This window comes from Podarcis pityusensis (genome assembly GCF_964106645.2).
Source record: "Podarcis pityusensis genome assembly, chromosome: 1".
NCBI lineage: Eukaryota > Metazoa > Chordata > Lepidosauria > Squamata > Lacertidae > Podarcis > Podarcis pityusensis.
Genome location: NC_138028.1, coordinates 28,928,212 through 28,955,764, shown reverse-complemented (window position 1 = coordinate 28,955,764; position 27,553 = coordinate 28,928,212). Strand labels below are relative to the sequence as shown.

The 27,553-nt window shown below is 42.5% G+C and overlaps 1 protein-coding gene across 24 annotated transcripts in view; it reads left to right on the top strand.

The window, feature by feature from the left end:
- The window catches only part of NRXN3 (neurexin 3), a 1,227,884-nt gene that overhangs the window by 344,918 nt on the left and 855,413 nt on the right, over window positions 1–27,553 (top strand). For 20 of the 24 annotated variants that reach the window (XM_080973879.1, XM_080973871.1, XM_080973878.1 and 17 more), the window contains exons 5-7: window positions 5,640–5,941; window positions 13,079–13,102; window positions 14,987–15,148. In XM_080973879.1, coding sequence (XP_080830005.1) covers window positions 5,640–5,941; window positions 13,079–13,102; window positions 14,987–15,148 — 488 coding nt within the window. The remainder of the gene's footprint in view (window positions 1–5,639; window positions 5,942–13,078; window positions 13,103–14,986; window positions 15,149–27,553) is intronic. The other 4 variants (XM_080973873.1, XM_080973866.1, XM_080973887.1 and 1 more) reach the window with 1 other exon arrangement.

Below are 27,553 nucleotides of genomic sequence, written 5' to 3'. Positions count from 1 at the left end.
TAGTATTAATGTATTTATGTAAACACATGTTTCTTCCAGGGAGCCATACGATTGCAGGTCTTTTCTCTCTCCTGATTAAGGATTTGGATTTAAATTACTATAATATTAACAAATACGGTGAAATATTTAAATGTTTCTCATGTGCTAAACAGCCTGCTTTCAGAGCTATGTTTATGCACATCTGCCTGGTGTCAACTGAGTAATAAATTACCCCTTGCAAATTATGTGCAAATCACCAGTTTGTGTACACACCACATCCAAAGTAAGTTCGGTAAACTTCATTTCACCTTCAACAGCAACAATTTTTATACTCTTATGGCTACAGGCAATCGTATCAGCTTAGGTTACATTAAAATGAATGGGAGTTTCATAGTTCTTGATGGATTGTGACAATTGTCTAGATCGAATTTCAGCATGTAGTGATGACACCACATAATACTGGTCTTGAAGAATCCACACTGCTGGCCTATATGCTTCTGAACCCAATTCAAGGTGTTAACACTGACATATAAAGCCCTAAGAAAACATGTTCTCCAGCTACCAACCTGTTCATGCATTAAGGTCAACTGGGAACCCCCTTCTTGTGGTCCCACCACCAGGAAAAATGCATGGTTTGGTATGAGAAGTGGTCTTCATTGGTGGCACTCTATCTCTGGAATGCCTTCCCATTCATCAATCATCTGGCACCAATTGAGTCATTAGGTTTTGGTGCTGCTTAAAGACACATCTTTTTTTTTTCTATTCAGGCTTTTGGAAGAAGGCAATATATGGCTAGTAGCTATGAGTTTCCTTGCTATATTGTTATAGATTATGCTATGAATTGTTTTTAAATTGTTGTTTTGTGTTTAGAGCTGTAATCAATATGATGAACGGCAGGTTCATAAGTTGAATATTCCCTTTGTCTTTATGATGCGGAAGAATCGGTCCTCTGTGTCTGTGTTGCCAAGAGGCAGTCAGATCTCTTGCTAGATCATCGGACACCCTCTTTATTAAACTGAAAACAAGGATTGTGATAAAAGTCATGCTGTGTGATTTATTATTATTACTTCTAATTCATCACACTCATGCGTAAATGAACGTGCAGGCTATTTCCAAGCAATGTTTTCTTGTCAAGTTGGAATAAAATAAAGGGGTGTGTTTGTGTGGCACCACCACTTTTAGAATTCCTAAACCTCATGGTATGCATAATATCATACATTCATTTGAAATCATTTTGCCTTCCCTTCTGATATAGTAAATGATGCATAGCTCATTAGTTAATTGTGCTTGCATTCAGCAAGCATTGAGGAGATTTTTGGCTGCGGCTTGTAACTCCTGCAATTCTGATTCAGATGTGTGGAGAGTGGAACTCTCACATCCCAACATCCCATCCCATGCGCGAGTGACTTGTCGTGTTCTGCTCTGGAGTGCAAACGTTGTTCCAAGACAGTTACCTGCATCTTGCCCCTTGAGCTCAAAGGTGCTTCTACAAAAATTAAAGTCGCAGGGATCTTTGAAGAAAGCTTTTAATCCAAGATCAGAAGTGGGATGAGGGCTTTTTTCCCCTTTATAAAAGTATGGAGGTGATGTATTCTTGGGGTGTGTGTGTGTCTCAGTTATCTCTTCGCTCCTGCTTTATTTGGGGGCACACTGTAGTTTGTGTATTACTGTTTCACCTGTTGGGTGTGGGGTACTGTGTAGAGTATCCTGTCTTTGATTAAATGGCCTATTCCATTCCAGTCCTGTGAACATATAAAGAAGGTGTGTGCTTTGTAGGATAAGTACCTAACATGTAGAAATCGAAAATACAATTTCTGCATCGGTCTCTTGGTGCCTTTTTATTTCTGATCTTGTCTGGAAGATCTATGGATTGTGTCTTCCTTTATGTTGGGCGATAAAGAGAACAGTGCTTACAAATAAATCACTGGTGATTCAGAGCTCTTGCTCCTGTGATGCGTACTTTATACCTTGTTAGATTTGAAATTAGTTAGCTATTACTGCTCAGGTACAAGATTCCTAAGTCATTGTTGATAGGTCTCTGAAATAATCAACTCTGTGTTTCCAAAGGCAGGATTGAGCGTTAAGAGACAGAATGAAGTGGAAAATGTCAATCCTCATCAACGATGTCTGAATGCCTTTATAAAAACCAGTTGTGTTATCATATCTCAAAGCATCTTTAATTAAATTTTAAAATTGGGCTCAAGAGTCCCTGATCCCCCTAGGTTCGTGCATGACTTTAAACAGTCATGGCTTCCGTCAAAGTATCCTGGGAGCTGTAGTTTGTTAAGGGTGCAGAGAGTTGTTAGGAGACCCTGTTCCCCCTCAAACAGCTACAATTTTCAGAGTGGTTAAACAGTCATTCCTTCTTTCCAGGGAACTCTGGGAATTGTAGCTTTGTGAGTAGAATAGGGGCTTCCTAACAACTCTCAGAACAAACTTGGTTTAAACGAAATTATGTTTAGTTTCCATTAAAATTTGGTTTCCATTAAAATTATTAGTAAAATTGTAGCTAACCTATTCCTTTTTCAACATGTAAATAAAACCAGCAGTTTTTAAATAATTTCATATTAAAAAATATCTCACATTTACATCACTTGGGTAGGCTTGCTTAAACACTACAGTAATCACACCTGCCTAATATCACTGGACAGTGAGTCCAAAATGTTGGTGCTGTTACCGGAAGGGCGGATTCCTTGCAGGTGTGGAATAAACATTATGTGGTGCTCATAGTCATGTATATGTAATATTTTTTATGTGTAATATTTCAGAACTCTATGGTGAGATGGCTTCCCAGGGTTAATATTGGGATTCATGGCTTAGCTTTCATTTCGGCACTTGCATTGAATAACTCACTTAAATTCCATATAAATGGTTGAAGCTGTGAGTCCTATTCATATAACGTACATTGAGCTCATATTCGCCTTGCCCTCATCACAGCCCTTTCAATGTATATTCAACGCTTCACAAATCTTTGGTTGTTGGGGAACGGCTTAGTCATAATGACTCCATTTGACACCTGACCTCAGACTTTAGCTATTTGATCAGAAGTACCTGCAGGTATATAGAGTGTGTGTCTGAGTTGATTGTAACACATCTCCTTCCTTTGGATCAGAAGTGACTAGGCCAGGAAATTGCTGTAGCAGAAAGGAGGCGAGGAGAATGCTGTTAAGCTCTTGACTCTGGCTGCCTCAGAAATGTAATTGTTGTTGGTGGTTCTTCTGGGCTAGATAACCTCATGCTAATACAGGCCTCCATTTGCCCCTTGTTGGATGTGCTGAATTGTATACAGTATATGCATGTACAGAACACAAACCTTTCCAAGAAAAATCAGTATAGGTGAATTGGTCCTAAGAATGATTGCACCATTGCCATTCAGAGGACATTGCGTCCAGTCCCTTTATCGTGAATCACTGATTCATGAGAATGATGTGAACCATGTTCCATAATTAAATGAGAGAAAAAGAAACATAAATTGTTATTAGTCGTTCAGTAAATTTCATGTGCCCTAGTTTGGCTGCTGCTCACCACCAGCTAATTGATATGCAGATGTATGTATGGTGAGATGAACAAGGATTTATGAGGTTAGATCCAGAGTAAGTTCTTTGCACTCAGCTCCTCTCTTGATAGAGTTTTTAATGTAGAGATTAGTATTAAGAAGTTGGTAACTTAGGGGCTTGTGCTAAGGTAACATGACCCAGGCAGTTGCAAAGGCCTAAAAGTTGCTGCATAACTTTGTATTAGAGACTCTGAAAAATGCTGTTGTTTCAAGCCATTCCACATTCCCCTCATTTATTTGTGAATCCAGAATACATTTACCATTGAAGCCAATGGGACAAATATGACTCCTAGATTTCAGTGTGACCTACGTGAAACTAATTTAGTTCAGGTCCAACCTACAGTGTTGATAGCATTGCTTAGTAGAGTGGACAGCATGCTGGGGCTGCTCTGCTCACCTGACTTCCATTGAGAGGGAAGAGGTGTAGTGCTGGAAAGGTCAGTGTGGTACAGATGTGTTGGTGAAGCAAATCTGATGCTACAACTGGCATGTTTGCACTCCCCGGACCTCACTGCCACACCTCCCCCCCTCCATCCCAGTATGCTGTAGTGACTCAGCCAAACAAAGGTCAGGTGAGTGGCACAGCCTCAGCACACCATCCACTGGTGCCCCTTAGTCATCTTTGCTGGTGTTCTTCTACTGCTTCCAGAAAGTCCTTTCTCTGCCCCATTTCACATATCTTGAATTACCCCTCCATGCTTTCAGTCCTATTCGATAACGTAGCTGTGGCTTCTTTCCTTTATGCTGCTTTACTAATGAATGAAAACCAGGGAGAAATCCGACAAGATAATTGATTTTTAGTTATTAGTCAATTTAGGGGAAAAACCCTAGTGGCTAAAGAGCAATTTTATCAAAAGCAGTTAATTAGTTTCTGCTAGACGATTCCATAGACAATGCCGACTTCACAATAAAACTAACCTCTGATAAATCTTCCTCGTTTTCACACTTCGTTAAATGGTTAAGAGAAGAACTGGTGGTCTTGAAAGAGATGGAATTAAAAGGTTCTGCACAGGAAAATTGCTAAGACACAGCCTAGTTCCATAGGTTGACTTCTTGAGATCTGGCTTCATTGAATATGAATTCTGAAAGGTTTGCTTGAGTAGGTTCCGGTGGCCATTCCTCGCTTTCCCATTTATTTGCTTGTATATATTTATGGATCCCCTGAAATATATAGCAAACATTATAAAAAGGATTGTGCAGAGTACATAATAACAATTGTTATTAGTATCTGGGTGGGGCAGTGTGGTGAATCTACATGTTTCATTGTGTAACTGGAAAGATGGGTTATATATTTGCAGAAAGGCTGTACCAGTGGTAAAGGTAAAAGGTAAAGGTACCCCTGCCCGTACGGGCCAGTTGTGTCCGACTCTAGGGTTGTGTGCTCATCTCACTTTAAGAGGCTGGGGGCCAGCGCTGTCCGGAGACACTTCCGGGTCTCGTGGCCAGTGTGACGAAGCTGCTCTGGCAAGCCAGCACCAGCGCAGCACACGGAACGCCGTTTACCTTCCCGCTATAAAGCGGTACCTATTTATCTACTTGCACTTAAGCGTGCTTTCGAACTGCTAGGTGGGCAGGAGCTGGGACCAAAAGACGGGAGCTCACCCCGCCGCAGGGATTCGAACCGCCGACCATGCGATCGGCAAGCCCTAGGCATTGAGGCACAGCGCCACCCGCGTACCGGTGGTAGAGCATAGTATATTCATACAAATGGTTCAGTCAGTGGTATCTATAGATAGAGCTGGACCCTTCTCTTCTGCAACCCCAGAAACTCATCTCCAGTTAGTGTAGAGCAGTCTTCCCAACCTGATGCATTTCAGGAGTTTTGGACCGTGACTCCTATAATCCATGATCTTTGGCCTTGTTGGTTGGGACTGATGAGAGTTCAAGGCCAGTTTTAACTGTCAGTTGTTTCATTTGGAATAAGGCAACTTCCTATGTACCAGAGGCAACCAGTTCAGGTATTCCTTTTTACGTGCAGTGCTAGGCAGAGAGCAAACCTGCTACAATGGAACAAGAGCAATGTCACAATAATTCTGAAAAGCTTTATTATCACATGAAACAAGACTGACCAAATGCCTGCATCTTTTTTTCCCCCCTTCTGCAGCAAGGGACGAGAATGTAGCCACCTTCCGTGGTTCCGAATACCTTTGCTATGACCTCTCTCAGAACCCCATTCAAAGCAGCAGCGATGAGATCACACTCTCCTTCAAGACGTGGCAGCGCAATGGGCTTATCCTACACACGGGCAAGTCGGCCGATTACGTCAACTTGGCTCTGAAAGACGGCGCGGTCTCATTGATCATTAACCTGGGGTCCGGAGCCTTTGAGGCCATTGTGGAGCCAGTCAGTGGCAAATTTAATGACAACCATTGGCACGACGTTAAAGTGACGCGCAACCTGCGGCAGGTAATGGGGAAGGAGAGAGAATGCTGGGGAGGCTCCTCTCTACTGAATCAAAGGTTGGGGTAGATCAGTGGTTACAGGGCAACTGTTAGATAAACGGGGGCTCAGGGTGGGAACAGCCGAGCATTTGCATCCTAGCCTTTCACAGTAACTGGAAGGAAAACAAGTGTTCATTAATTTACTGTAACTTAGCCTCATTGCAATATCTTCATTTCCACTTAATAATTTTCTGTCTTTCCCCCCTCCCTTGATTTGATTTAACAATACGATTTTGTGACTTAACTTTACTTTCATCTCCCTTTTCCTTTGCTCTTTTCCCCTCCTTTTCTTTCTTTTTTATTATTTCCTTAATTACATTTCAATCTTATCAGTAATATTCTTGTTGCATTTAATTACAGTAGGAATGGAGACTGTTTTCTGCAGCTGCTTTATCCGCTCCCTTTTTTTCTTCTTTTATGCCCTTTTAATTGATTTAACCATTTCCATGATGCCATTACTCGAATGCTGTAAGGACCCAGTCCACTTGGATGCTCTCTTGTGCAAAACCTGTTGCAACCAATGCAAGGATATTTCAAGAGGGCTTGTGCAGGAGAACCTCCCAGTGACCTGGGTCCATAAAAGCCTTTGTTTCTGCCTCTCCACCCTCTTTTTTTTAGTTTATTTTTTTGTGTGCGAGTTACTTATTTTAACCTTACGCTCCTGATCCTTAACAGGCCGTACTTCTTCCAGATCTCCCTATTTTCTTTGTTTTGGTTTTCATTATGAATCTACACTATTGCTTCTTTTCTCTCTGTCCACTTTTCCCCGTGAGGACTTCAAAAGACCTACTAATCAAAGCTACCATGGAAGAGGCTCTACAATGGTTGATGTTGCCCTTTTGCAACTTCACCTGTTGCTCTTCTAAGCAGACAGATCAGGTGATGTGCTCACTTAGACAGCTCTTTAATATCACAACTTTCTCATAAAATATAAATAAGAACTTTTAATAGGTAGGATTCATTTAAATAACCTTGCTTCTGAAAGCTGGTGAAATATATCAGGTCACGGGGTCATCTACATCATGACAAATGGAACTTTATGTTGTATATGTAAATCATCTTGATTAGGTAAATGCTGTGTAAAATAGCTTGTAAGCTATTATTTCTTTCAAATTAATTCTTTAAAGTGCTGGGTGGTTGTTGTTTTTAATGCAAACATTTAGACCGACACTTGTTGATGCAAGCAAAACATAACCTATTTATTTTGCTTGCTCATATGAATGTTAACACCAATCAGTTTATGCAACTTTATGGACTGAAAAAGCTGCCTTCAGGGAACATTTATACTAATAGAAAGTAATAATCCTCATGCCTAAGGACATTAACTAATCACAGTCAGGGGCCAGGAAAATCTTTTTCCCCCCTGGGCATTGCCTTGCATAATTAGGTTCAATTTCCAGAGCCTTCCAGTATCAGCAGTCCTTAAGCACAATCAGCCACTGCGTTCTCATTTCTTTTTCAGAAACATTAGATCTGTAGGTCCTAGGATGCCTTTTTTCCCGTGCATTGCAATATTTTTTGTGCCACTTGAGATATACTTGAATGATTCAATGCTCCAAATGTAATAAATATAATTATCTTACCTGCAGCAACATTTAATGTGGAATATACTTACAGAAGAACAATCTGTAAAGCTGATTCACTTTTCATATTGCAATTGAAAATGAGCAGCAGCCCTGTTTTTAAAGAGAAAAAAAAATGAATAAGAGGATTCGTAATTGCCAATGAAAGCCTTTTCCTTTTTATGCTGTCCTCCTTGAGTATAAGTAATTGAAAGCCATACCAGATGCAAGGAGTGGTTCAGCATCTATCAGTTAGCTCAGATCCACTACGAAATTTCAGTTACAGAACAAGAACAAGAACAGATTCTGCATAGGGAACAAAATGCCTAGTCCCTCTCATCCACTCCCTTTTTACCAGTGATTTGAGATATGCTAAGATTTAGAAGGAAAGCACAGAGTATGCCTGCTAGCAGTTTAAGTATCCCTAGCTTCTGTAAAGATTTTACTCTCATTGTTCACTGCCAAGTGTTACACTTACTGGCAGGGAGTTCTACAAACAATGGGTGTGGGTGTGTAATGTTGCTCTTTATTTACAGAAGAGCTGCAAATTGATTTTACTTCTCACCTTGCAGCATAATATAAAAGGATAAGCATTTTCCCCAGACCACCCAAGATCTTATATAGTTCAGCCATATCTTCCCACCTCTCTCTCTTTTTCTCCCCTAAGTGTAGCAGCAAGTGGGGCAGTGTAGCTCACCTGACTGCTCAATACCTAGTGTCACTGCCAGTTACCTAGAGGGAGAGGGGGAGTGGCAGTGAGGCGCTTGGCACAGGTATTCTTGGGAAACCAAGCTGACTGCTATGGATCCCAAATGCACGCTAGCAAAATGCCCATTTTCTGGATGGACAATGGAAGGTATGTGCACCTGGGATATGTCCCTTCCCTCATTATTCCAGGGAGAGCCCTTCCACTCATTGTCAAGGATAAAGGCATGCTTGAGGGCTCCCATGTTTCCCCTGCTCCTGCCAGGGCCTCCCAGCTGGGTTTGGGAAGCTGTGCACCATTTAAAATGTCTGGGGCAGTTGAGCCAAGACGGGCACCAGGACCAGCGAGCCCTGGCAACCGCCCAAGGTTGTGGAATAGTGATGCCAGCCTTGGATCAAAGACAGATTTTGTCCCCCTTGCAATTGTCATTCCCTGGTGCAGCACTTTTGTTACTGCCATATATGTTGATAGCTGACATTAGTTCCTATGGAGGAAACTCAGGAGTTGTATTAAGGGACACTGTCTGGGTGACAACTAGCCCTGCACTCTGTTGCCGGTGACCCAACTTCAGTCTAACTCCAGTCATTGAGAACCAAGGCCACTTATTTCTATCTGCATAGTTGCATCCTGAGTTCTATTTCTTGGTTTTCACTTGAGTGTCGAAAACCGGCTAATACATCTAGATAAAGGTGCTGTTCAAAAGCACACCAGTGCAAGCAGATAAATAGGTACCACTGCGACAGGAAGGTAAACGGCATTTCAGTGTGCTTTGGCTTCCGTCACGGTCTTCTGTGCACCAGTAGCAGTTTAGTCATGCTGGTCACATAACCCAGAAAGCTGTCTGTCAACAAATGCCAGCTCCCTCGACCTGAAAAGTGAGATGAGTGCCACACCCCATAGTCATCTTTGACTGGACTTAACTGTCCAGGGGTCCTTTACCTTTTTACCTTTCACACTAGCATATGGGGGTTTGGTGGTGATCAAAATGCCCTTAGGATGATGCACAAGTATGTCATCTCCACTCCCAGTTTTGACCCTATCCAGTCCAGTTCTATGTCATCAAATAGCAATGAGCAACTGTACCTCATCTCTGATTGTCTCTGGTATGGCAGTGCATACCTATTCTGCTGCACCAGTGTGGCAATTCACATTCACAACACTAGCAGAATGTCACTATATACTTTTAATCTCTTATTGACCATCAAATGTTAGATTTGAGGCATGGCTTCCCTTTGCGACATTCATGTTTGCTTCCTCCTTAATAGGTAGTGTTTGCCTGCACATTTAGTCACTCTCTCTCTCTTTTTTTAATGTATCCTCTGCCAATTTCCTCTGTACCAAAATTAGACACATTGGTGTGTAGATTCCTGATTACCTTTGCAACCTTTTAATTAGATTTGCTTATATTGGCTTCCTTCCAATCCTCTGATATCAAGAATGATAGGAGAGATAAGGTACATACCAAAGCAAGTGATTCGGTCATTTCATGTTGGAGCAGCAAAAAATGCTGCTGCTCTCGTGACCGATTACTTTTTACTGTGGGCATTTGTCCTCAAACTACTTCCATGCAGTTTTCAGGGTGTAATGATTCCTTAGATTTGTTGCCTAAAGATAACACTTCAGGTATCCCTCTGACATATATACAGTATATGTGTGTATATATATATATATTTGGAAGGCAGATACGGAGAGCTCTCTGGGATCTTTTTCAATCTCCAGAGAGACTGCAAAAGAGAGTCTGGGGGACAAATGAGTGTGCTGCTCCTCTGTAGGCCTGCTGCTAATCCATTATTTTTAGATAAACCCTTCTTGGTTTTGCTTAGCACAGGCTTACATTTAACTTCCTACAATGTAGTTATTCTCTGGTTTTCCAAATCTGGATCACATTTCCACTTTTTCAAGAATGCCACACTTGAAAGGATACATTTTCTACTCTAGCACTGCAAATCTTTTACTTCCACAGATCTGATGTATGTATGTGTAAGCAGAAATATAGCATGGTGTCAGGCTAAATTCTACTCAAAGTGACACCGGGCTGCTGGGTTGCAAATGAAAGCAATGTTTTGTTTGTTTCCACTGGATCACATGCATATGTAAATTTCATTCCTCATACAGTGGATGGGCCTAATGATCCCATTTCATTCAGACATTCTCATCAGTCCAGTAAAGGACTGTCACCTCAAAATACAATTTTAAAATGTAACTTTATTTATCAATTTGTATCCATATTTTTTTTGACATTTTCAGAATGGCTGCTCTCTGAAATTCTCTCGCCGCTTCATTGACTATTTTGGTTAATGGTGTATATTATTTTTTCTGAGGCTGGGTGAGAATCGGTCTTCAATGACAGGCAATGGCCAAAGGAAAATTAATCTTCCAGGCATGCCAGAGCTTCCTATTCAAAATGCTGGGTTCAAGGAGGATGACAATTAGGATTAGAAGCAGAGATCAGTTGTAAAATAAAAAAAATAAAGCTCTCCCCTTCAGCTTGTCAGACAGAGGCAATATAGGCACAGTCACAGCAGAAGGGCATGGCACAACTCTTTCTGGACTGTACCACTTCAAACATCTTTTGAGAGATCAGTGCTTCACCATAAATAATAAACACCCTCTGCATTGCAAAATGGCACATCAAGGACATCGCTTGTCCAGAGCCTTTCCTCTTGATGTACTAGTTTTCAGTGTGCAGGGAGATTTCTATGTTGAACATTCAAACATGGTATCCCTGCATCTGCAGTCTGAAATGGTTCCCATGGCAAGAGTTCACATCACGTGATTCTGCTGCATGTGTAAATTGGTTTGTACTTAACACCAAAGCATCACCCTTTACGGCTGAGCTTTTCTTGAGTAGTCATTGCAGTTTCCACGGTTAATTTACCTTGTTAAACGTTTACTATTTTAAAATAGTAATATTTGCTAAAATATTAGCAAATGGGATACATTTTTTGTGGTAGGTATGGGATTTTTGATATTTTTCACCAGCACTTTCAGAAGAGGGTTAGTAATAGGGGTTGCTGTGTCCACCCTATTTAAACATTTAAACAGGCAGAGCAGGGCAGCACAAAAACTGGGATCTCTTCTTGTCTTGCTACTAACATTTCATAATCTTTGGTGACCCCTTTGCCCTGCTGCAATATTGGATGGTGTGGTGAGGCAGTGGCACTCATCTGAATTCTAGTTGGTTATGTCACTGCTGCTTACCAGAAGGTGGAGGAAGGGAGCAAGATGGGTATTGTGGAAAGGCCCTGGCAGTGCCCCTGTCTGGCATTCCCACCAGTACACCTGCACTGTGCCAACTTCACAGCTGCCTCTTGCTCTACCTCCTGGTAAGCAGTCACAGTGCGACCAACCAGAGGTCAGATGAGCATCACAGCCCTAATGCACCATCTGCAACTGCCCTGCTATAACCCTTTTCTTCATTTATGGAGGACAAGGATAATTGTGACACACCCTGCAGTACACATGGTGAAAGGCTTCCCTGAGTATTAATGACCATCATCCAAAGGGAAAGGGCATGATGGCATTGCAATTGCAGTCGTGCCATCTTATGTCCCAAACAGATATTGACTGAAAATCTAGATGCAACATACTGGGGCTGCTGTCTACTAAGCAGATATGCTGTCATTTATTTTAAAAGCACGTGGGAGTCCACTTTGTAACTGGTGGACTTACTCCGGCATTTTCAGTGTGTTTCATTTTCAGAATGGGAACAGAGGACAGCTTTTCTCCTCGCCCTCTGTTGTCTCTGGCCAAAGGAGTTTGGCAGGTTTATGAAACACTGCAAAACCCTGTTAAGCAGCCTTGCACTTAGCAACTTACCTGGCAAACATAGGTGACCAGGAATTCCATGCAGGAGAGTCAATAGGCTAGCAGAGGAGATAAGGGACTCTCCATCTTTGCTCTTCTGCACCTTTTATTATTCTGCATCTCTCCATAAGCCTAGCAGTGAGCAATAGACATACTACTCCCCACCTTCTCTCATAAAAGGACATGTTAAATTCTACCCATCTTTCCCCCTTCTTCCCAAAATATCTGATGCAAGCAGTCACCACGCCTTCCAAAATTAGGCAAGCTTCTCCCCACCCTCCTGAGTACCGCAGGTGAGCTACACATCGTTTCTGTTAGTCCAACCTCTCATGTTCTGTATGTCTTTCTTGAGAGTCACCAGTTCAGCCACTTTAAAGAAATCTGGAAATTGGGGGACGGGAAGGACCACCCCCAGGGAATCGTCAAGCAACAGCCTGCACCTGAGAAATATATTCGGTTGGTTAGAATAACTGAGCAGCGCTGGAGGGTAGCAGTGGCTGGAATAACTAGGAGAGAGAAATGGGCTTGGGCGGTGGGAGGAGGCAAGATTGGAATCGCTCATGCTGGTATATATTTATGCGGGGTTGAGAGATATGGATGGGGAATCCATTTTTGATGGGCTTTTGGAAAGTAAGTATTGTTTATATTTTATCATTTTGATCCAGTTTGGGATGGGTTGGGGCGGATGGAGTTGGAACGTTGATAAACTTTCTCGGGGTGGGATGGGCAGGAAGCAGCAAAAGGAGAATGGGAAGGGTAGGCAGCTCCCTTCCTCCTAACAATCTATATGGCATGGTTCCCCCCAGACAGTCCTGCTCATATTGTCCTCTTCTCACTCTGTGTGTGTCGGGCGCCCCAAGCCTTTTTTTGAAAGACTAACACTAGACCATTCATGCAATGTGTCATTTTTACTAACCGACTAATGTACTAACACCCTAACGACTCATCTTTGCTTTTAGTTATTTTAATTAACAATCGTTCTGTTCACAATTTTTTAATTTCCTTTCTTCCCCCCTTTTCCGCAAAGCACTCAGGCATTGGACACGCTATGGTAAACAAACTACATTGTCTGGTAGATATCATTCTTATTGTCTCTTTTTTTGGGTTTGCCGTGTGTTACCTCCCTCTTCCTCTCCATCCCCCACCACCCTGTTTTTCCCCTGACCCTTTATACTTACCGTCCCCCTTTTCTTTTCTTTTTCTTTGATTTTGCTGTAAATACCCTTTCTTCCTCTTTTTTTCTTTTTTCTTTAAAAAAACATTTTCTTTAAGAAAAAATAACACCAAGAAGCAAACAAACAAATACAACAGTTCTGGAAATGGGGTTTGGTCATCTTTCTTCATTGGCTTCTTCACGTCATTCATTTCTCCCCCTAAAAATATATTTTTAACTCTGTTTCCAACCCCTCAGTATTTTTGCAAACTCCTCTTCTACCTATCTTCTCTCTCTTTTCTCCTGGTTATCTTTCTTTTGCGCTCTCTCATTCTGCCTCTGCATTTCTTTTGGATTCTCTGAAGGTTTTTAGCTCAACAACCATGTCAGGGCCTATAGTTTGTTGTGGTGAGGCTGGTCTTTCCCTCCCCTCATCCTTTTGTTGTGGCAACAGCTGTTGTAGGCAAAACTGGCCGGAGCATTTCCTGTCCTTTCCGCTTCTAACCCTCTTCCTCCTGCCGGCTCCTCTCCATATATTTTCTCTCTTTCTCTCCCTTCAACCTTCCACTTGCCATGGCCAAAAGGAGCTCAGCCAGTTGTTTGTTTCAGCGCATTTTCCTCATGGCATGCCCACCTCCTCAGTCCCCACTCGCCATACCGGAAGCCTCAATCTCTTTCCCACCATCTCTTTTCCAAGCCACAAATAACCTATTAAAACAAAACACACCTCATTTTCACTCCCTTCCTCCCCACCCTGCTCCCCTTCTGTCTCCCTTCACCCACCATGTGTTATGGGGCTTGGGATATTTTAGGCTACTTCTTTCTTTTTGCCCTATACCTCATTTTCTGGTAAGGTCTGGATGGTTTTTCTTTTAAAGTTTAGTTTAGCCCTTTTTTTCCTTAACTGCATGCAAGTGTGAAAAAGCCCTCTCTTTCTCTTTCAGAATCTCTCTCTCTCTTCTGAGCTTTGAATATCACTCGCATGGGTGTGTCAAAGTTTGGTGTGTGCGACTGTGTGTGGTGTGTGCATGTTGCCATTTTTTTTGTTTTTGTTCTCTCTCTCTTTCTCTCTCCCGTTTCTCTAATTTGCTGGTGTGTGGTTGACTTTTTTCTTTTTATTCTTACTATCTTTCTGTTAAATCATATTCTCTCTCTCTCTCTCTCTCTCTCTCTCTCAGTTGCGGTCTTGGGTGGTGGGTGGTTGTCTCTGTAGGTCCATAGCATGCTCCTCCATAATGTATTGAAAGTGAGACCCCTCCCTTCCCCTCCCCTCCCTTCCTGAATGCATGACTATCACCATACCGTGTGAGCAAAAAAAGAAAGAAAGAAGCAAAATCAAATATATCAACTTCGTCTTCATTAGTGTCTTTACTAACAATCGTAACTAACAATAATCACTACAAATAACAGCTAATTAATCATTTTTTTAAAATAAAAAAAATCAGCTCTCAGAAGCTCTCAGAGGAACAGTTCAATTTTCTGGCCTGGTTAAACAACGGGAGCCATTGCGGCAGATTAGAATAGCTCTTCTCAGCTTTAGCACTATTGAACTAACAGCACAGGTGACTGAGGAACTGAAGGGACAGGGCAAAACAGCAGACCAGAAAATGGAACTGAGCTGCACCGAGTAAACAAACCTCAGCAAAACATGTGTGAAAAGTTGCACAAAAAGTAGGGGAGATGACTTGCTCTTTCTAAGAACTGTAAGGTCATTGCTGGGAATTTTGTTTTTTTTTCTTTTCTTTCTTTTTTTTGTTTTGGTCCATTGTGTCCTTCAAACAGGTGACAATCTCAGTGGATGGAATCCTCACCACCACGGGCTACACACAAGAGGACTATACCATGCTAGGCTCAGACGACTTCTTCTACGTAGGTGGGAGCCCCAGTACAGCTGATTTGCCTGGTTCGCCTATCAGCAATAACTTCATGGGCTGCCTCAAAGAGGTAAATGTTTCAAACTGTGGGCATTCTGTTTTTTGACAATTATGCACCCCAACCAAGTTTTCTGCAATTCCTTTACTGAATATTATATGTACTAATCGAGAACTACTGTAATTCCCCAGGCGTTTTCCCTCATGTCACCAAAGCACTACCATTTGCACAATAACAGGGGACATATATGCAGGTTTGGGGGAACCGCACATTTTTCAGAAACATTAAAAAAAAAAACAACTGTTGGTGAAGAAGAACCTTAAGGGGAGAACTCCAAAAGTCATTTACTCAGTGCATACAGAATGTTTTTTTGCGGGGGGGGGGAGGGCTGGGGATAATGAATAGAGTATTCTTGAAAATGGTGTGACTAATTAGCTGCAAAATGTGGGCTCCATACTGCAACTCTTTATTGCAATCTCACATACAGTTGCTCCTCTAGGCAGCAGTGACAGTGACATCTGGGCAGCAGTAGTGGCAGTAGTAAAACAAGCCACCATTATCATGTATTCCACAGCCAGGCCTCTTTCACTTGAGCTAATTGCAGATTCAGTAGCTAACATTCAAATACATCAGCATCTGGTGAAGGCAAAGAGGGCCTAATCCACATACACATTTTGAGCTCAGGCTAGGGGATGGCAAAGAGCAGATCTGAGTGGAATGAAAGCAAAGAAGGACAAACCGAGACACTTGAAAAAGGCTGTTGGGGTTGTTGTTTTTAAGATGATACCAATTTGTTAGCAACTGTTGTAGACTTTATGAGAGAAAGAAGGGTTGCAGACTGAACCACAGGCACATATCATGGACCGAAGGGGAAATATTGCACAAGTGTGGGAAACTTCTTGAGCTCCAGCTGCTGTTGGACTACAACTCCCATCAGCCCCAGTAAGCATGCTGAATGGCCAGAGATGATAGAAACTGTAGCTCAGAACTTCTTCACACCTGAAATAGTAGAACGTCATAGCAGAGAGTTAAAAAAGAAGCAGAAGCAGAGAAAAAGGACAGAGAAAAATGGTAAATGAAATAAAGGAGAAAACTCTGTGCATCATGAACTAAAACAGGGTTTGGAGTTTTTACCCAGTCTGAGGACGACTACTGCACTACTTCTAAAGAAAAAGGTTTTTTTTTTGTTTGTTTTTTTGCAGGCACTGAAAATAGTACAATGAAGGCACTTGCCTGATATCAATAGGCAGGGAGTTCCAAAGTGTAAGTGCTGCCACACTAAACGATTAAGTGCTTACAAATGCAGAACGGGTATTATGTGGCACAAGTAACAGTGCTCGTTCTACTGATTGAAGCAGACTAGTGGGCGTATATGGGGTAAGGCAATGTCTTAGGTATACTAATAGCAACACCTAGTAACGTGGCCTGGTAGCAAATTGGCAACCAGTGCAGATTGCTGAGCCTAGGTGCTTTATATACTGACAGGTATTAATCCTTATTGTTGGGGCAGTGTCCTAGTTGGACCAGCCTCTACTGCCATTTTGTGTTTTTTGTAAAAAAACAAAAACCCAACCCAGCCCCTTCTGGTAAGGTCAAGTTGCTCAGTACTCCATTAGCCCAGTGCTGGAACGTTAAGTGCTAGGTAAGACAGCTGAAACTGCCCCATCTCCATAATATTCAATGCTTCTAGACCCCTTCTCAGTCTTAAGCCCAGAGGCATTGGGGATGATGAAGATAGCAACAGCTGTGGCCATCTGGCCTGTTACTTTTCCTTATGGTTCTGTATGTATGTATGTATGTATGTATGTATGTATGTATTTAGGGATGCAAGCATCAGCCTCTGGCATTTGCCCTGCTATTCTGGGTACTAATGTCAGGCCTGAGATCTGGCATGTTTCACCTGAGGATTCTGGCCACAATAACCCCTCCGCCCCATCCCCCCCCCCAACTGGAGTAAAACTAGCAAGGAGTAGAGTGGTTGAGATGGTAACTGGCGAACACAGTACAAAAAGAGAATTGGGATGGCGTAATTGCACCCATTAAATCCATGCCTCCTTTCCTGATTATTAGCCATTTCAGACAGAATGGTTTTTGCATCCACTCTCTGAACAGATGATTAACGGTTTAATCTCTAATAACTTTACGTTTTATGGAACCCTGCTAGGATTCTGCATCTGGTGAGCCAAGCTATTTAAAGCTGTGTTAATTCTGTTAATTGCTCTACGTTTATTTGGATTGCTGGCACCTGCGGGCTTCGGGATAATGTTTGGGGTTTATAGTCTCCCTGCTCCTTGCTGAGGAAAATGGAGGACATTTTCCTTCAGCTAGAACCAATAACCTTGGCAGAAGTTCCTTACTAAAAAATGTTTGTCCTCAAGACTCCCTCTCCTACCACAGCTGAAAGCAATGATTTGTCACTCAGAGCACCGGATGTTGGCCTGGCTGGGGAGGCAGCCATCCTGCTTTGCATCCATTTGCTATTATAAAAAGGTGGTGGCCAGAGCATCAAGGAATGGTGCCAGAGCATTTGAAAGGCCGGTCAGTTTTGTCTTTGCATATCACACTCCCAAGCCAGCTGCCAGCACTCCATTTTCCCAATGCAAAGGGCCTGGGCACTTTGAAGACACAGATGTGTGTGCATGTGTTGCGGGGAAGCTTTTGGGTAATTTTTGAACCCAAACTGGGAAGAAGCAAAAGCATTAATTGCAAAGCAAATTAAGTCCATTAGATGTTTTTGTGCGTGCCAGTTGCCTGAAATTGGGGGCAGGGGGACTGTTTAAACTAGCGAAGCTGTGCTAAAACCACTGCTGAGTAGAATATCTTAAAGGGTCTGAAATGGTCCACTGAGTGTGTGTCCCCCTCCTTTTCCCCTGATGAGACTCAAGGCATCTCACAAATAAAAACAAGAATGGCTAAAAACATAAGAAAAACAATAATTAAAAAACAATTAAACATTAATAGAATTAAAACTACATGCATATATAAGATCTATTTAAGACAAAACAACACAGCACTAGTGCTTTCATTAAAAACAGTCAGTTTCCAAGCACTGGAACAAGAAGGTCTTCACCTGCTGGCAGGAGAACAACAGGGAGAAAGCCAATCTAGCTTCTTCAGGGAGGGAGTTCCAGAGTCTGGGAGCAGCCACCAAGAAGACCCTCATTTTAAAATGGTGGCATGAACATCTTCTTAGGAATGAAATCCAGTAGGGTTTTTTAAATAATAATAATAATAATAATAATAATAATAATAATAATAAATATTATTTACTTATAGAAACTTTCTCTTCTGAGATGATCACAGGAGCCAACTCCTAGGGGCCAAGTGGTCTTCGCCCCACCCAATAAAATATTTGAGCCCCCCCCCCAAGTTGATGAGCATTGCCATTCAATCGTGTGCATGCACTGCATCGTGTGATTATGTGGGGTGGGGTTTATCTGGTCCCCCCCATATTTCATTCAAGTTGGCACCCCTGGAGATGATCCATTAGTAATGGGCTTCCACCATTTGTTCCGGATAGTTGGTGTATCTTTGTGAAGGACTTCATACAATTATAGCAAATAGAAAGGTATGCTAGCTCCATCTACAGAAGGTAGGGGCTTCTGGATCATGAATAAAGATCTGAGATGAAGGCAAGTTTGTAATTATACAAAGACATCAAGAAGACTGCAAGAAAGTTAACTTGTCATGAGGTCTGGTTCATATGACATGCTAAGGCAAACTGTGGCTTAGGGAGACCACATGAGTGGAAAGGACAATGCAGTTGACTCCCAGCCCTTCTTGCTGCTAAACCTTGACTGTGCTGAGCTAAGCTCAGAGACCAGTTCCTGGGAATCACAAGTGGAGAGAGTGCTGATGTACTCATGTCCAGCTTGCAGGCTTCCCACAAGTATCCGGTGAGCTGGTATAAGAACAGGATGCTGCACTAGGTAGGCCATTGGCCTGGTCCGCCTGGGCTCTTCTTAATATGTTAAAAGCTCAGATTTGGCTTAGTGTCTTGTCCAAACTGGGATTTGTGGCTAAGCTTTCTTCACAAAAACCACAAGCTGTAGCCAAGAACAAACCTTGGTTTGACTTAAGGCTCCTCTGCACATCCCTTCCTAAAGCCCCATCTTCCCACATCTATTTTATGTGTTATTATCAGTGGAACCATGCTGCAGCAAGTTGGCAACTGATCTCACGTTCCATTATAACAGGACCATCCGCCTTGCTAATTTGTTTATTGGATCTAGTGTCCTGTTGCTCATATTGAAAATCGGCAGAAGGAAAGCACGTGCACTCTACTTGCTTCAGTTGGGACAAGTAGTTGTTCACATTTGACTGAACAAAATATCAAAACAAACACTGTCATTTCCCAAGTTTTCTGAGGTCCTTAGGTGAGACCCTGGCTAGGCCCACATCCTTCTGATCAGTATCACCACTGCCCCTCTGCTTCTCACCTTCCTCTGTAGTCAATTCACTCAGCTGCCTAGAGAGTGGCAGTGAGTCAAGCAGAAGCTTTTACTTCCCCTTATTCTTGGTGCTGCTATGTCATGCCATGTGGACAGGTGACCAGGGAGGAGTGCCAAGCAGTAAGATGGGCCAAGGGACTCCTAGGGTCTGGCACTGGCCTCTCCTGCTGAGCACTGGAAAAGAGAAGCAGCCCTAAACTCAGACCCTTAAAACACTCTTGACAAAAGTGAGAATGTGCTGACATACCCCCATCCCTGATTTAGTGAGCTGTATTCCTCTATATCCTCTATATTCCCTTTTAATTATTCTTTTATATATTATGCTAGAAGTGTCAGCATTCTGAAACAAGGTGTCTCTTTCAATAAACACACCCCTCAACCTGTCTAGGCCTAGCCTGAGCCAAGCAGACAGCATTCAGCCTGAACATTTCCACTCAGGAATCTCTAAGCAACGGGATAAATCCAACAGTGAGATTCCAGCGTTTATTTCCCTGCAGCTTTGCAGCCACAGAAGTAACTGTGAAAGCTGATCATTACTGCCTGAAAGCACTCCCTGTTCAGCGCTCTCAGCCTGTGTGGGGTCGTCCCTTCCTGGAAATTTTCAAAAGCAGGGAGTAGTTTTTACCAACCTCAAATCAGTGGACTGGTGCTGAGTAAAAAAGGGGGCTGATTAGGGACTGGCCCACTGAGACACACTTCAGAGAATCATAGACATTAAAGGCAGCAGCACCTGCTAGGCCCCTTGTCCATCTCCTCTCGCCATGCACTTCATTGTTCCGTTCTCTGTATTAACATGAAACATTGCTACAAAGAGCTATTTAAACCCTGCCTTTTGCTTGCCAGGTTTTCTATTCCATCAGTTTTTGCAACAAAGATTTCTAAGGACAAATAAGTGGTCTTCATCACTCTCCACCCCACCCCACTTTTTATCTAGGCTTCCCTTTGTGTGTTGTTGCCGAAAAGTAGCACCATGAATGCTGCACTTAAATGATTTCTATTGTATCTGAAGTTTTCTTAGGTTTAAAGGAGGTTTACAATGAACACTAAGAAAATTCACTTTCTTACTCTTCTTCATGTTTGGAATGTTAAAAGTGTAGGGAATAGGTTATAATACTGTATATTGCAGACCTTCAGAAACTGTCCATCAGAAGTGTATGGTGATCCACCGAGGTCCCAGTAAACATCCTGTTTTCCCTGTCTGCCTGGGACTGAAGAGACATGGGCTACAATTCCAGAGTTTCCCAGGAAGAGGGCTGACTGTTAAACCACTCAGAGAATTGTAGCTCTGTGAGAGGGAAAGGGGTCTCCTTGCAATTCACAGCAACCTTAACAAACTACACTTCCCAGCAGGGAAGCCAACTTGAATAAAATTTTGCCGGACAGCTCTAACCATCTGTTGCCCCATTTGAAAGAAGTGCTTCCTCTTGTTTGCCTTGAACCTCCTATCCTTAAGCTTCCTTGGGTGACCTCCTGTGTCACAGTTTCCTGCCAGAAACAGAAGGGGAGAGTGGAGGCTATGGTTATAGCTGCTCTCTTACTTCTCCTCTCACTCCCCTCCATCACATGGCTGCTGAGCACCAGCAAAACAACAGAAAAATAAAACCAGAGAATTTGGAGGCTCTTCTTTGACAATTCCCAAAAGATAACCTGGAAACACTGACCTAGAGTTTATGTTGAGTAATTCTACTGATGCCACTTCCAGAGATGTTAATGGAGAAGAAGCAGGGACCACCAGTAGAAGCTGAAGAAACCTGCTTCTGTACCTCCTTTTTTAGGAAACAAAGTGCAAAACTGATTAAGATGCACACTAGGAAGGCACATGGTACCACACTTTAGAAACCAGGACATTATGGCACCTGATACGACACACAAAATGGCACCTCCCCACCCTCTGGGGAAGAGGGGGTGAATGAAGCCCTACATCAGGAACAAGATTGGGGAGGTGGGGAATTAAGATCTACATCGGGGACAGCATGGAAAGTGGAGGTCAGCTTTGGGAACAAGGGGGTCATGTAAGTAGGAACAGCAGGCAGTGCATTCCTTGGAGGCCAGATCTTCTGCCCCGTGGATCCTGCTGCCTGAGGCAGTCACCTCATCTTGCCTCACAGGTGGGATGGCCCTGTCACAAACACATTAAGTAGAAAACACTGCTCTTACTAAAGAGGAACAAGGACCCACCATGTACATATGTGGATATTAAGGGACTTTGAAAGCTTTTGAGTTGTCTGTAGGTTATGTCTTGTATTTTAAGTGATATTCAATGCTTTCTCTGTTTTATTTTGAACTATTGATAGCTGCGCTGAATCTTCAAGATGAGGTGGGTTAAAATTTCCACACAAATGCATTTCAAAAAGAGAATGGCACTAATCTCACCCACTCCAGGCACAAATCAACTAGTTCACAATTCCATGGAGAAGGCAGGCATGTGCCAAATGGAAAATATATATGAAAAGTTGGGATGGATAAATGCACCCATAGGCTTGTGTCAGCATGCATGCAAGCACAACCACATTCATGTGAAGAGCACTTGTATAATCTTCTATGAGTATCGGCATGCATAGTGTGCCTATTCTGCATTGCAGAGTTGTAGAATTCACAACCACAATTGTCACTAAATAATCTGCACCAATGTGTGAGTCACCGCTGAAAGCATGTCTGTGTGCACAAATATATGTACTGGGAAATGAGGGGACATATACAGATATATGAGGCTGCCTTGTACCAAGTCAGACATAGGCTCCTTTATTTTCTGATCAGCAATCTGGTTGTCTTAGGCAGGGATCCTTCTGAGCTCAACTACATGGAATGTTTTTGGATTGAGCTGGTGGTTGCAAATGGGACTTTTTGAGCCCATTTGCAGGGTGATAGGGAAGTAATGATGGACAGGGGAGACATAGACACCCCCTCAATCTTTGATGGACTAAATTATTCTTTTAAACCTTCAGGGGATTCTACATTGTAATGTAGCATCTTTGTAATGTTCCCAAAGAGAAAAAGAAGAGAAGCAGGTGAAGAGAGAAGCCTCTGCTGTTGGTCATTGTAAACATAGGGTGGTATTCAGCTAAGAATAGACCCATTGAAGTTAATGGACCTAACTTGGTCATGCTTGTTAATTTCAGTGGGTCTGCTCTGATTAAAACCTAGTTGCATACCAGCCCATAAGTTTAAAAAAATATGCAAGCCCACCCCTGAAAAGGGTTTAAAGTGACTCCCAGATTTTTCAGCCTTAGAATGGGGCTGTAAGGATCTGCAAGACACTTTTGGCACAGATTTTTTTTAAGGCAGGGATCCTAGGATTTGGACTTGGAGCCTTTTGTATGAACATATTGCACTCTCTCACTGAGCTGTGCTCCGCATTGTTAAACCCAAGCACAATTGTCAAACCACACAATCTCCTCGAGCTCATATGCTTCAACAATCGTTCATACTTCTTTTGAGCTGGTGGAATTGCTTATTAAGCCAGGGTGATTTCAGTGGTGGTTCAGATGGAATATAGCTGAGAAGCATAGGAACTACTTCGCATATTCATTTGACCCATCAGAGTGTGCTCAAGTTGTTCCTCCTGCTGCTGAAAATCACAGAATCTCTATGCAGATACAGAGCACTCTGCTCACTGAAAACTGTGGACACTTCTCTGTATGCAACTGCAAAGCAGCCAGAAGCCTCCTGCCTGATGCAAAGTTCTTTTAATACTCACCCGAGACAAAAGAGCTGCTACTTAGGCACTAAAAGGCAACAGAGAGCCAATGCTAATTCAAGCAGAAATGCTAGTGAAATTTTATTTGTGACATATACCTACAGCTTGGACAAGAGTTTTGCATCAGCTTCTGAAGCAAGCTCTGTGAAATATGAGTCCCTTGGAAAGGAAATCAATGTGCAGTGGTCCCAGTCTTGCAGGTGCTGGCATGAGTATTCTAGAAATCTAGGCCAGTGGGGCTTTTCTGAAGGGTCGGGTTGGCAGAGCTACTTCTGTAGAACCAGCTAATCAGCTGCCTTCTTATGTCAGTGTTAGCCGACTGGCAGAGAGCACTACCAGGGAGCTGTGCCAATTTTGAATTGTAGCTTCCTCTTCCCTTCTAAGAGGGGAGCATATGCCAGTGCCTGTAAGCAGGTGCTCCTGGCCCTTAAAAAACACAACAATTGTATCCCACCCTGCTTTGAAAGGCTATGGAACGTGCCCAGAACAAAACAATTAAATGTTCTGTCCCTTGCTGCGCAAACAATATACATTTTAAACACCTCCCCCAAGAATCCTTGGAACTGTGAGTTACACCTCATAGTGCTACAATTACCAACCCTTTTAACAAACTACAAGTCCCGGGATTGTTAAGTGTGTGGGTTTGTGCACTTCAAATGTGTGTTGTATATATGCAGTCTTTTTTAGTACCTGGCTCAAGCTTCCCAAGAAGTAACACATGGAAGCCTTGTCACACTCTGGATGCTCAAATTATGCTTATTTCCCTTTAACTATTCTCGTAGTCAGATAGCAGCATCTTGGGCAGCTTGCCTTCTCCCTACACTCCAAAAGGCAGCCGCATTATTCCCCATAAGGAATCTGAGCTCATGCTCTGTGCACACAGATTCCAGAGCAGACCGAATGATTAATGGGATGTGTCACTTGCAGCCTAGACGTGCTCTGGCGGGGCCATTGGACTCTTCAGTCGTGCTGATTAGGTATTATGCACTGAGAGGCCTGGAAAACCAAGCTGGGGAAAGCCTTGCTGCTGCTGCTGCTGCTGCTGCTGCTACTGCTACAAGCAACCTGAGGCTTCTTCTCTTTTTAAAAAAAGAAGGCAAAGGAACAAAAGTGGAAACTGATTGGCCCTGGGATCAGCTGGGTCCTGAGCCAGCACCACTGCCAGCACTTGGTGGCATTGGGACCAATTGTTACCCTAGCTCCAGGCAGCAATTTGCGCACTCTGTACCTTCCGCTCTAACCAGCACGAGACACTGGGTTGTGGACGCAGTGGTGACTCCAGCATTGTGCCACACTTCACCACTGCCCAGCCAGGGTTTCAACTGACATATTTTCACTAATAGGGAGGAATTGATTGATGAAGTGGAAGTGCTCAGAAACTTGGTAGGAAGTGATCATGTTCTCCTGGGTTTCAGGATACAGAGGCAAGGGGAAACTGAGTGTAGTCAGACACACGCTCTGGACTTTAAGAAGGCCACTTTGAAAAGCTGAAGCAGCTACTGGGTGTGATCCTGTGGTCAGAATTACTCAGTGAGAAGGGAGTCCAAGAAGGATGGGAGTTTCTAGAAGGAGAAACATTGAAGGCCCAAATGAAGACAATTCCCATAAGAAAGAAAAGTGGGAAGCATCTAAGGAAACTGGTGTGGCTGCATAAGGTAACAGAGAAGAGACAGACCTACTCAACACCTACTTTGCCTCTGACTTAACCCAAAAGGAAAGCAACGCCCAACCTGGTGATAACAGAATAAATGATGTAAGGAGGGGGCTGTAGCCCAAGACAGGAAAAAAGGTACTACGGGAGCACTTAGCTACTTTAAATGAATTCAGATCTCCAGGGTCTGATGAGCTGCATCCAAGGGTACTAAAGGAGCTTGTGGATGTAATTTCAGAGCCTTTGTCTATTATTTTTGAGAATTCTTGGAGAACAGGTGAGGTCCCTACAGGCTGGAGGCAGGCAAATGTTGTCCCCATCTTCAAAAAGTGGGAAAAGGAAGACCCGGGTAACTACCAATCGGTGAGCTTGACATCGATACCAGGGAAGGTCCTAGAACAGATAATTCAACAGTCAGTCTGTGAGCATTCAGAGAAGGATGCTGTGATTACTAAGACCCAGCATGGGTTTCTCAAAAATGCATCATGCCAGATCAATCTGATTTCTTTTCTTTTTTTTATGGAATTACAAACTTGGTGGATCAGGGAAATGCTTTGGACATAGTGTATCTTGATTTCAGTAGGGCTTTTGACAAAGTCCCTCATGATATTCTTACAAGGAAGCTGGAAAAATGTGGGTTGAGTGAGGTAACTGTTAGGTGGATTTGTAGCTCGTTGACTGACCAAACTCAAAGAGTGCAGTGGTACCTCGGGTTAAGAACTTAATTTGTTCAGGAGGTCCATTCTTAACCTAAAACTGTTCTTAACCTGAGGTACCACTTTAGCTAATGGTGCCGCCTGCTGCCGCTACGCCACCACCGCACGATTTCTGTTCTCATCCTGAAGCAAAGTTCTTAATCTGAGGTACTATTTATGGGTTAGCAGAGTCTGTAACCTGAAACATCTGTAACCCGAGGTACCACTGTACTCATTAATGGTTCCTCGTCATCCTAGAAAAAAGTAACAAGTGGGGTGCTGCAAGGTTCTGTCCTGGGCCCGTTGTTGTTTAACGTCTTTATAAATGACTTGGATGAAGGAATTGAGAAGATGTTAATCGAATTTGCAGATAACACCAAACTGGGAGGGGTAATTAATGCAGCAGAAGACAGAATCAGAATTCAAAATGACCTTAACAGATTGGAGAACTGGGCATAAATCAGCATTTCAATAGGGATGAATGTAAAGTTCTGCACTTAGGCAGGAAGAACCAGATGCACAAATATAGGATGGAGGACACGTGGCTTACCAGCAGATCATGTATAAAGGATCTAGGAGTCCCTGTTCAGGGAAGTTTTTAATATTTAATGCTGTACTGTTTTTAACACTTGATTGGGAGCCACCAAGAGTGGCTGGGGAAACTCAGCCAGATGGGTGGGGTATAAATAATAAATTATTATTATATTAGTATTAGTATTATTGGTGGACCACAAGCTTAACATGAGTCAACAATGTGATGCAGCAGCAAAAAAAGCTAATGCTATTCTAGGCTGCATCAACAGAAGTAGAGTTTCTAGCTCAAGGGATGTAATAGTACCACTCTGTTCTGCTTTAGTCAGACCACACTTGGAATACTGTGTCCAATTCTGGGCACCACAATTTAAGAAGGATGTTGACAAGATGGAACGTGTGCAGAGGAGGGCAACCAAGATGATCAAGGGTCTGGAAACTAAGCCTTATGAGGAGTTCTTGAAGGAGCTGGGTATGTTTAGCCTGGAAAAGAGGAGACTGGGAGAAGATATGATAGCCATCTTCAAATACCTTAAGGCTTTCTTTTTTTTTTTTAAATAATATTTATTAAAATTTTCAAAAAAAAAGAAAATACAGAAAGCAAGAATTTACATATTTTCATATATCCTTATTTTCATATATCCGCTTTCTGGGACTCCCCCCTTCCCCCACCCCTACCATATTCCTTTTTCATATTGTTGGCTCCACAAGCTCTCAGTTCTAATTAAAAACTTAATTTGTTAAACCATTATTCGAATTTAACATTTCTGCACTCCACATCAATACCCTTAATAAAACACAAAAAATTTCTTTCCCGAGGCCCACCCCATTTTCATTCCACAATTTCCCTTTTTTTAATAATAAAAACTCCCCACACAATAAAAGTATCAGAAATAAGAAATAAAGAGTATAATAGATAAGACAAAGCTAGTTCAAAAAAAAAAAGAAGTTAACAAGCCTTTGGATTATAGTTCTCCCCCCCTGTCCCCGGTTTAATTTCCCCCTGACCACCAAACCATGTTATCCGCCTGGGATTCTTACAATCCATAAATCACCTATTTCCCCCAACTCCTTGCTGGTTTTTTCTTTTCTTTTTTTTTTTTTTTTCCCTTTCATAAACATTTTTAGAACACTTAACTTCAGATCTGTAATAAAACTCCCCCCATTGTTCTTTCCAAATTGTAGTCCAGTTTCCTCATGTTCCGCTGCTGAAACGTTCTAATTCAGAAGCTTAGTAAGTCTGCAGGGATTATTATTATTCAGGAACAAAAACTTGCGTTCAGTCCCTTCCTTTCTTCAATAGAAAATTCTATTGTCTCCTTTAGCTGAACACCCTGTAGACAAAATATTGTTTCCGTTTCGCAGCTTTCCCAGAAGATAACCAGTCCTGTAAAATTCCAATGGTGTTTTTTCACTTACAACCATCTTTGTAATGTCCCGAAACTCCTCTAG